Raw genomic sequence first — 11,434 nt, forward strand, 5'->3', positions numbered from 1 at the left:
ATTCACCAAGGCGGTGTACAGTAGGTACAGTTTAACATCAAACTTATAATTTTATTAACAGCATGACAATAGTAAAATATACAAGTATAAACATAAATACAATGAAAACAGCAAACTGAAACCTAATAATAGGACTACCATGAAACAGGGTCAAAATATACACTTTTTAATGGCACTGAAATTCAAATAACAGAAATATAATACGATGTAAGCATAATAGTGATGGAATATCAAATAAGCACACAATAAGAGCATTCACATAACATACTAATGCTTTTCTACAATACTGCTTATCATATAGCTGAGGGGCCAAAATTATTGTTTCAGTGTGAACACTTCAGTCATCATTTATAGGTTTCAGCAATGTGCTCCTTTTGTCTGTTTTTTTACATCCTTGTTGTCGAACACATTTTTTTCAATCATTTTTATTTATTATTTATTTATTTATTTATTTATTTATTTAAAGTTTCAAATTTATTACAAGCATTGTCTCTTGTTACAGAAAATCAGAGCATATTAACATTCATGAAAACTAAATATTTAGACGTTCCTAATATTAAGAACATACTAAAAGAAAGGAAAAAATTAACTCTTTCTTAGACCACCTAAATATCAAAAGGCAGGGGGCGTTAAGAAACAAATGGTGGTATTTATCTTAAGGAAAAAAAAAAACCCAAATGAAAACAAAGATGGCCTGGACTGATATCCACTTAATTAAATCTTAACCCAGATTTCTTACTTTTCAGAAACTATCTGGTAACTTTCTTAATATCCAAAAATTCTTTCAGTTGCTGAGGTTCAAAAAAGATATATTTTTTATCTAAATACTTAATTAAGCATTTACAAGGATAGGAAAGAGTAAAGCTAGCTCCTAAGGAGCGAGTCTCTTCTCGAAATGTTAGAAAAGCTTTTCGTATTTTTTCAATCATTTGTAATCAATTACTTTTCTATGTATTTGTTCTTTACTGCTCAGTGTAGATACTTACTTCACTTTTTATTGGTTGAGCAGTGTATGCCTGTCGGCCTGATTTTATTTTAACATACCTCATTTGCATATTCATGCACACTCAAGCATGTAGCTTGTTAGGTTTTTTTTTTTTTTACAATTTTTTTTTGGTAAGGCATCAGGCAAACATGAATCCAATAAGAGCAATTTAACAAATAAAAAAACAAAAAACAAACAGGAAGCAGCAAAAAAGAAAAGGGAGGACCTAGCCCACTCCAAGCCCTGAACAAGTACCAGCCAAATATGTCATACCTTTTTTCCCTCTTTTAACCCATCCCTCCCAAACATGAATCAAAACAGCAAAATCACCATAGCCTGGGTTCTTATGGCTGCCGGTAATGCATTAAAATGGATTAAAGCACAGAGAGTCAAAATAAATGGACCTGGGGGGAAGTCACTGCTTGCCCTGGGATTGGTAATATGGAACCTTGCTACTCTTTGGGATTCTCCACGAAATCTTGCTACTCTTTCAGCTTCTGCCTGGACTCTTGCTACTGTTTAGGATTCTGCACGGAATTTTACTATTCCTTGAGATTCTGCGTGGAATCTTGCTACTCTTTGAGATTCTGCATGGAATCTTGCTACTCTTTGGGGTTCTACATGGAATGTTGCTACTAATTGGGATTCTGCCAGGTACTTGTGACCTGGACTGACCACTGCTGGAAGCAGGATACTGGGCTAGATGGACCATTGGTCTGACCCAGTTTGGCTATTCTTATGTTCTTAACTTATAAAAGAAAAGGTACCTCTGTGTCTGTATTATCATTATATTGAGTTTAAGAGAAAACCTCTTCCTTGTGGTGTCATATGCTGAATGTAACTGTCCCATATCTTCAGAAAACGCTGCTTACGTTTAAAAGAACTAAGTGTTTCCCAGGTCTCCCAAGTGAGCAGCTGATGAACCTGATTTCTCTACTTCCAAAAAGAAGGTGGTTCAGCAATTGTCCATGATTGTAAAACACATTTGCTGCCTAGCAGGCAGAGTTTGCAAATAAGCAGGGCATCTCCTCTATTGTCACAGCTTGTTAGTTTCATTGTGTCATTTTGGATAGGAAACAATACAAAGTAATTTCCTCATTTGTTTTAAAATGCAACACATCCCTGGTCTGTCTTCTATTGTACAATTGATGTGGTTTTGTGGTTATCCATAGTGAACAGAGCTGTATTACATAGACAGTCATACATCTCTCTCCTCCTGCCCATATGTATGCATAAATACCCTGACACATATACACAAATTTGTACAAAGGTGTGTACATGCACACAAACTAATGTGACCTTATTGTATGACATGTCACAGGGTCATGCGGGTCTGATTGGTTTGATTGGGCCACCAGGTGAGCAGGGCGAGAAAGGGGACAGCGGGCTGCCAGGACCACAAGGTTCACAAGGTCAGAAGGGTGAAACGGTAAGTAGTTAAAAAAATTATAATTGTAGGCATCACATATTTGTTATTGTACAAAGAGTTACACATCAAACAGAGCAGGAAAATTAGCAGCACCAAAGCCTAAATTAACGTGGCAGGAACCAACACTTCTTTCCCATTAAAAAGTGTTAAGTAGGTACCACAGATTCATGACAAATGTCAAGTATTTCTGCTTTATGATCTGAATAACAGACACACAAACTGAAGACAATGAGGCTTCGTGGCATGTACCATGCCACGTTACATGTACATCTCCTGGCATGTAGGATAGTTACCTTGGAAACCAATGGGAGAAGAATTTGGTGGCACCGACATAACCACGTTACATCTCCTGTTATCCAGGATAAATAGCACACAGATGTTCAGGGGAGCAGTGCTCTGTGGAACTGACCACACCATGTTACGTACAAATCTCCTGATATCCAGAATTTAATACTGAAGAAACTCATATGAATTGCTCTGTGGCACTGAGCACACCATGATACACATCTCAGAAACTCATGGGGCAAGACTTCAGTAACACGTCCCCATGCCCTGTTACAGACAGGTCTTCTGTTAGCCAGGATAAATTCTGAAGACACAAGAGCGTGGATCTTGTTATGCATAAAAAGAGCAGATCGCGTGGCTTACCCTCTCACGTCGATTTCTTTTAATTCTTTCAGGGTATCTCTGGTGCTACCGGTCCCCTAGGGCCTCCTGGGATCCCTGGTCTGCCTGTAAGTACCACATCTGGAAGCATGTGTAGCAGATAATCCAGCTGTTGCCAGGACCTCTTTTGACTTCTTATTTCTTTACAGGGTCCTGTGGGTCCTAAAGGTGCCAAAGGAACCATGGTGAGTCCCCCAATGCTGCTATTCCCTAACCTTAACCATTCCACCGATATTACTGTTCCCTAACCATGTCAATTCTCCCAGCTTTACTATTCCATAACCGCAACTGTCAGCTAGCACACATCAGATGTTATGGTGTTTCTACTGTCTTAGAGGATGCAGCGCCCCCTGTGGGATGACTTTACTCTAACAGTTTTCTCGTCTATGTATTTACAGGGTCAGACTGGTCCAAAGGGTGAGAAGGGTGTACAAGGACCCCCTGGGCCTCCTGTGAGTTTTAGTTCACTGATATCATTTTCAGTCTTTTACTATAATTTCCTGTTGATATGGCATCTTCTATCATCTTTTTACCTTTTTCATTGCCTCAGACCCACAATGTTCTCAGTACTTTAGTTTTCTCTTGGGTCCCCCTGTTGTAATGGGGCTGTGCAGGGCTGGTTGAAGGGTATCTGACACCCTAGACAAACCATTAGCCATGGGCCCCCAATTCACTCTGCCTAGTATCCAGCATCTCACTTTCTTTTCCTTACCCCCCCCCCCCCCCACAATAATACTACATATCCCCTTCCTAACCCTACAAGTAGTTCAACATCTTCCATTTCTTTGCCCCCTCCCCATGTGTCCAGCATCTTTCCTTCCCTTTCCCCTTTAATTGTCCAGCATCCCCCCTTCCCTTCCCCCTGCCACCATCATGCTACCTGAACCACTACCAGAACTGAGCCTGCATAAAACAGAGGGATAACCACAGCAGTGGTCCTCTGAGCATCCATGCGCACACATGCACTCAAGCCCTGCCATGTTCTGCCTTCTCTAAGGGAACGGAACGCTGCAGATCTCGAGCCCGCATGCATGTTCAGATGCTCAAAGGACTATCACTGACAACAGCTTTCAAGGGCTGCCTTGTTGACTCTGCTGGTACTGCTGCCTCCCGGAATTTGCCACCCTAGACAGATGCCTATTCTGTTTAGTAGTAAGGATGACCCTGGGGCTGTGTTGTGTAACTTGCTGTGGGTCACTTCTGTAATCTATTATATCTACACCAGAATCCACCTTTAGTCTGATGTCTTTCTCTCCTTCCTCACTCTGATCTATAGGAGGAAGCAGCCTGGGGTTCAGTATATCCTCCCTCCCTTTAATCATTTTATTGTCCAGAAAGTCTCTCTGTAAGCAAATGCACAGAGGTTAGCATTTGTTTCTCCTGTCTCTACATTCCCCTTCCTGCCTAACATATGAGATATTAGTATGGCTTGAGTCTCTTCCTAAGCTCTATCTTAATCTGTTCTTCTGATGAGGTGATATATCTGTGGAACTTTCCTTTGGTGGCTCTTTCTACCTCTCCCAGCCGGTCTCTTCCCAGTTCCCACCTTAAACTTTTCCTCTTTCATAGGGTACTTTTCATGAGGTGATGTGTGAAGGTTCCATCCTATATGATGCTTGAAAAACAGGCCTGGCCAGAGCCTCCTTTCACTTCTGGTGTTAATCCATTTCTCTCTCCTAGGGTCCTCCTGGTGAGGTCATCCAACCACTGCCAATCCTGACGCACAAAAAGAACAAACGATCTATTGATGCAAGCCAGATTATGGATGATAAAACGATGGCTGAAGAGGCTGCCATGGATTACACCAATGGCATGGAGGAGATCCTTGGTTCCCTGAATGCCCTGAAGCTAGAGATCGAGCACATGAAACACCCAATGGGCACCAGGGATAACCCAGCTCGAACCTGCCAGGACCTGCAGCTGTGCCATCCAGACCTGCCTGATGGTGGGTACCACTCCTACCCAGCTTCAGGGGATGTGACTGGGCAGGTTTCAAGGGTGAATGGGATAGCCTATCTTTCTTCTTGTGAATCACAGGAGTAAATTCACAGTGTCACCAAACTCAAGAGCTTCCACAGTTGCATAGCCCTCCAAGAAACAAGGAGAGAAAGCAGAGAGACTGTGGAAAGAGAGATGAAGGCTGTGAATGCATAGCCAGAGAGAGAAGAAGAGATATGCCCTCTATCCATAGTTTTCTAGCTACAAACTTGCAGGGGACTCAAGGAAGAAGCCTAACCCAAGGGACAAATGTTTAATCTATCTATCTATCTATCTATCTATCTATATGATTTCCAATTATCCATCTCTCCCTTCCTATCTGTTTCTCCCTTGTCGCCTGCAAATTTGAGAACTTAAGAATGACCATACTGGGTCAGAGCAAAGGTCCATCTAGTCCACTATCCTATTTCTAACAGTGGCCAATCCAGGTTATAAAATATACAGAGCTATGAAATGGCCATGCCAGCACTAGAGACTTCTTGTCAACTTGAGGAAATGTGTAGCAGTAGCATTGTGAAGAGGACGGAGCTTATTCCAGGTGCTTCACACCTTAACATGGATTTTTCCTCCCCTTTCTCAGGCGAATACTGGATCGACCCTAACCAGGGCTGCTCCCGTGACTCTTTCAAAGTGTACTGTAACTTTACAGCTGGAGGGGAGACCTGCGTCTTCCCCACTAGAGAGACACAAGAGGTGAGTTACACCGTTGCTACAGTGCATTAATCCCTTCACTGTGGTCTGACATCTCTCCCTGTCCTCCGTCACTCTGCTGCCTGATCTGCAGGAGAAAGCAGCTCGGGGTTCAACCCATTCCTTTCCCATCTCTTTATTGCTGAAGAATTATTATCGTGAACTGACATAGCTCATAGGGAGGTAAGCCATCCATCAGAGGTTTAGCATAGCAGAAACGTAAAATACATGTGTATTTTAAGCAAATTCTCAATGAGAGGCTACCTAGGTAGTTTTTCTTTGTTGAAGGCGCATGGGTTCCAAGGAAGCCACACATTTTGGAGGTCTTTTACTAAGGTGCACTCACGTTTTTAGCATGAGCTAAACGTTAGACGCCAATGCTTTCCTATGGGCATCGCTAACATTTAGCGTGTGCTAAAAATGTGAGAGTGCCTTAGTAAAAGACCCTCTTTGATTGGTATTTCTGCAGATGGAGAGAGGTCAGGGAAACTACACATATCTACTGAAGCATTGAATAAATGCCCAGAATTTCTCCCCCACCAAAGCTACATCAAAGTGAACTACTACATTTAGAACAGCTAAACTTTTGGCCATGCAGGAGGACTAGGCAGCCATATTTAACTACTCTGAGTGAGGAAATTTCCTAAAGAGGGATTTAGCTTTCTAACTTTGTTGTTAGCCAACAAGATCCCTTTTGAAAATTGTGGGGTTCTTTTACTAAGGTGTGCTGAGAAATGGCCTGCAGTAGTGTAGACGCGTGTTGTGGGTGCGCGCAGAATTAGTTTTCCGCGCACCTACAAAAAAAATGCCTTTTTTAAATTCTTGCCAAAAATGGACGTGTGGCAAAATGAAAATTGCTGTGTGTCCATTTTGAGTCTAAGACCTTACTGCCAGCCATTGACTTAGCGGTAATGTGTCACGTAACGTGACCAGGCGGTAATGACCTTCGCGCGTCAGAAATTTAAAAAATATTTTCTGGACATGCGTAGTGGACACGCGCCAAAATTGAAATTACCATGAGGGCCAAGCAGTAACTGGACAGTAACTCCAATTTGGCACGTGTTGGGCACGTGTAACATAGTAACATAGTAAATGACGGTAGATGAAGACCTGTATGGTCCATCCAGTCTGCTCAACAAGATAAACTCATTTTACATGGTATGTGATACTTTATACCCGAGTTTGATTTGTCCTTGCCATTCTCAGGGCACAGACCGTAGAAGTCTGCCCAGCACTCTTCTTGTACTAAGTTCTGAAGCTAACATCGAAGCCCCTTAAATTTACACTCCAGCCCATCCCTTATCTATTCAGTCACCGTCACGATCAGGGCGTAGACCGTAGCGCCTATGTGGCTTAGTAAAAGGGCTCCTGTCTGTGGAAAGTGGAAAAGTATCACCATGCAGATCATTAGAAACTGAGAATTGTTAGTCTTCCTTCAGCGCAACTAACTGTGCAACTGTACCCTAATGAGATGAAATAATGGATTATCCCAGATTTCTGACCAATCAGCTTATACCCCTGTTACTGAATTTTCTATGGCATTTTTCCTTCTAGAACTCAAAATACAGGGATAAATCAAATTATAAATCACCAGAGCTACAAACTATAACTCAAACATTTTTTTTGTTACTGGTAATACATTTATACCTTTTTCCTTCTAGGTCAGGATGTCCTCCTGGACCTCGGAGAAACGTGACAGCTGGTTCAGTGAGTTCAAAAATGGAAACAAGGTAAGAGCTGGGAAGGTCATGGATGATGTCATAATCTGTGCTGCGGAATGTGATGTCACAGCCACTGGAACCTTTCAGGTGAAGTGGCGTACCAAAGGGGGGGTGGTCCACCCCGGGTGCACGCCGCTGGGGGGGTGCCGTGCGCCAGTCAGTGTCGTTAGTTTCCATACTCCCTCTGCCCCAGAACAGGAAGTAACCTGTTCCAGGGCAGAGGGAGCATGGAAACCAACGACGCTGACCGGCACGCGGCACCCTCCCAGCGGCGTGCACCCGGGGGGGGGTTCTTTCGCCGGGGTGGGGGTGGGGTGACCATTCGCCAGGGGGGTCGCGCTGTACGGGGGGGGGGGTTGCACCCGGGGGGGGGGCGCATCGGCGATCCGCCCCGGGTGTCAGCGCCCCTCGGAACGCCACTGTTCAGGTGTAAATTCTAAATTGTCACCTGAAAGTAACAGTGTTGTATGTGCACTTGATACAGGACAGAGAAAATGAGAAGTGAAGTTTAATGTGCTGATAATAATATATCAAATTTTAAATTTTTTTACTTAAAATATGGCCTTTCAGAAGTTACAACAGTTTAGCATTCAAGAAGATCTTATAGCAGTATACTGAAATATATGTTTATATCTCATTTCATGCAAAAATTGCACAAATAACAGTTTGCTCTTAGGCAACAAAGTGGTGTACTTGTCAAACTGGGAAATAGCATTAGTAAATCATTAGAGAGCGTCAGCAGGAAACATGGACAAGTGGATGAGACACCAGAAAAAAATGAAAGGCCTGGAAGTAGAGGGTGTGAAATTCAGATCACACTTTCTCCCATCAAACTCTTCTTTTTTGCTTTCCTCTCCCAGTTTATGTACATGGACTCTGATGGCAACCCCCTGGGTGTGGTTCAGATGACCTTCCTGCGCCTCCTCAGTGTCTCGGCCCGGCAGAACTTCACGTACCACTGCCACCAGTCCGTGGTCTGGCACAGTGTAGTCTCCAGCAGCTACGAAAAGGCCGCGCACTTCATGGGAGCCAACGGGGAGGAGATTTCTTTCCACAACAGTCCCTACATCAAGGCAATGACAGACAGTTGTGCAGTAAGTATCATGGCCTTCAGTCTGTGGGAGAAGAAATGAGGAACCAAAGACCCGGGGATCCTAAGTATCCCGTAAAACGTACAGAAAATGAGAAAGAAAGAGAGTAGCAAATATATTTAGAGAGCTGGAAAAGATTCCAGGGATGCGTTGGGTGTAGCAGGAAAGAGACTAGGGGAAAGTGGGAGACTGATACCATAGCCCTTGTCATATCTCATCTGGACTAATGTAACTCTCTCTGTGCTGGTATATACTTCTTTACTCATTCAAACGCCTACAATTCAGTCAGTCTACTACAGTCAGACTACTTCGCAATGCTCATTGGTTTGATCACATCACTCCTCTCATCTTAAGACCCATCTTTTCTGTGAATCCTTCACCAACCCTTACTTTCCTTCATTGTTTTAATTCTTCTTTCAATTCCTATCCTATCCTAATGTTTAGCTTTCTTAACTGCCTGGATGCCTATGTGTAGGCTTTGTGCAGTATATCAAGTGGTATGAATAAGAATAAATAAAGAATTCTCAGGAATTGTAGATAGAACAGGAAGTGACATAAAGAATTCTCAGGATGTGGAGACAGAACAGGAAGTGGCATAGAACTGGCTACTCAGCAGTCCGAGGGGGGTAATGTAGTATGAGGAAATGAGCAGATTACCGACTTAAACGCACCTGTGTGTTTATATATGTGTGTAAAAGCTGGAAATCCAACTATGTACTTTTCTAGAACTACAAGCATATCTTCGACAGTAAAAAGTTTACAGGTGGACATACACTTATATGCATAACTTATAGAATATTACAAGTTATCCCAGCTCTATGGCTAGTGTATGAGTCTACGTTCCTTTATAGAATAATCACCCCTTTATAGAGCTGCCCTCTGTATGAGTGTTGTTATGAGCATATATTGAGAAGTCCCAGGACAGGAGGCTCCTTTAGCTGTGGGTACATGGTATTGAAGATATGGTACCTGTTTAAAGTGGGTAGAAAGCTTCCCTTGGATCAGAAATCTCTTCACTGACATGCTCTCTTTTCCCTTCCCCTCTTCTTCTTCCCACCTCAGATAAGGAAGGGCTATGCCAAGACTGTCTTGGAGGTGAACACCCCCCAGGTAGATCAACTTCCCCTTACGGATGCCATGTTCATGGACTTCAGCGAACCCAACCAGCAGTTTGGCTTTGAAGTGGGACCGGTTTGTTTTCTCGGCTAAATCTCCTTCTTCCCCCCCCACCATTACCCTCCCTGTCCACATGGAAGTCCAGCTCTAGAGTTGCCCTAATTCAAGAGGGTGAGATACCTCCTCGAAACCCTTGAAAAAACATAAAAAACATCTCAACGTAAGGTGAGAACAAAGCGACCAAAGATACCCTACAGTCAAGAAGTATAAATGCCCACAGGACTCATTACTTCACATGAAAACACACTTTTTATTAAACAAAGAGTTTTTGTAGAATAAATACGACTGAAAATGTAGAAAGCCAAAGCTTCCAAATGAGATTTCCAGAGCAGAACTGTTCCTTCAAACAAAAACACAAACACTTCACATCCCCCAGCCTCTGGAAAGTGGAAGGACCACCACCTCTTGCTCAACTTTTAAATGATGTCTATAGATGTATTTAAAAAGCAGCACAAGAAAAGGACTCCTATTTAAAAGACAAAAAGTTATTATATTATTATTTAACTCATGAAATGGTCCTGCCCTGCATTCAGTGTTGAAAAAAAATACAAGTGAATGGGAAACAACCCCCCCCCCCCCAAATATCTGTGAACAAATTCATGATGGTGCTCAGAAAAATTTATCTACCACCAAAGCGTCTTATTTTGTATATAAAAAAAGAAGAAATCAAACTAATTCGGGTGCTCAGAGTATTATTTTGTACTATTTGTAAGTATTTTGAATTGTACTGTAATGTCTAATCTTATCATTTGTTGTTTTTTTGGGGGGTCGGTTTTTATATTCTGTGTAGTTTCAAGCCTGCTGCTTTCCCTCTCGGCTCCTCATTTTGTTAGAGAAAACAGATAAAATGATGGCAGATAAAGACCATATGGCCATCAAGACCAACTGCTAATCTCTATTATCCCTTCCTCTCCCTTAAAGGTCCTCTGTGCTTGTCTCATGGTTTCCTGAATTCAGATACAGCCTTCATCTCTCTCCAGCACCTCCACTGGGAGGCTGTTCCACACATCCATCACCCTTTCTGTAAAGAAATATTTCTTTAGATTACTCCTGAGTCTGTCCTCTTTCACCTTAATCCCATGTCCCCTCATTCCAGAGCTTTTTTTCAATCAATAGAGACTCTTCTCCTGTGCATTTATTTCAGTAGTTGTTCTTTTTTTTTTCTTTCTCTACTTCTTCTCCTTCCTCCCTTCTCTTATTAATTTTGGAGATGGGGTCCAGATGTATTAAATCTGTTTCCAGACACATAAAAATGAGAGATACATCTTAGTTAATCCAGTCTAATGTTTGGAGTCTTTTCATCTGCCTTACCTATACCTTGGGAGATGTGACACTGAACTAGTAACGGCGAGACAATAACAGAAGAAGATGGTCCTTCCTGTTTCTTACTGAGAAGGTCTTTCCAGTCCTTCTGCTCTTCCTTTTCTCTGCATTTATTAGTTGTTTTTTTCTTCAATAAACCACATGCAATACAGAACACAAAACCACATCAAATGGAGATGCTTTTACAGGTCTGGAATTCTGATCATGGGACACTTATCTGATTGAGATCAAACAGGTCTTAAATTGTAACAGGGTGGAGGTAGGGTGCAGCGCCAGTCACTGCTGGACCCTGAATTTGCTCAGCCAGTGATGACAGCAAGAGCAGCTGAAAACAAGGGTCGGAAAAGCACCATAC

The 11,434-nt window shown here is 42.4% G+C and overlaps 1 protein-coding gene across 5 annotated transcripts in view; it reads left to right on the plus strand.

The window, feature by feature from the left end:
- Positions 1-10,709, plus strand: part of COL11A2 (collagen type XI alpha 2 chain) — a 139,019-nt gene extending 128,310 nt beyond the window's left edge. For all 5 annotated transcript variants that reach the window (XM_030197236.1, XM_030197238.1, XM_030197239.1 and 2 more), the window contains 9 exons: positions 2,307-2,414; positions 3,095-3,148; positions 3,230-3,265; positions 3,479-3,532; positions 4,761-5,025; positions 5,659-5,771; positions 7,430-7,498; positions 8,350-8,583; positions 9,643-10,709. In XM_030197236.1, coding sequence (XP_030053096.1) covers positions 2,307-2,414; positions 3,095-3,148; positions 3,230-3,265; positions 3,479-3,532; positions 4,761-5,025; positions 5,659-5,771; positions 7,430-7,498; positions 8,350-8,583; positions 9,643-9,789 — 1,080 coding nt within the window. In that variant the 3' untranslated portion in view covers positions 9,790-10,709. The remainder of the gene's footprint in view (positions 1-2,306; positions 2,415-3,094; positions 3,149-3,229; positions 3,266-3,478; positions 3,533-4,760; positions 5,026-5,658; positions 5,772-7,429; positions 7,499-8,349; positions 8,584-9,642) is intronic.
- The last annotated feature ends 725 nt before the right edge of the window (positions 10,710-11,434 follow it).

The sequence above is a fragment of the Microcaecilia unicolor genome, chromosome 3 (genome assembly GCF_901765095.1).
Source record: "Microcaecilia unicolor chromosome 3, aMicUni1.1, whole genome shotgun sequence".
Classification (NCBI taxonomy): domain Eukaryota; kingdom Metazoa; phylum Chordata; class Amphibia; order Gymnophiona; family Siphonopidae; genus Microcaecilia; species Microcaecilia unicolor.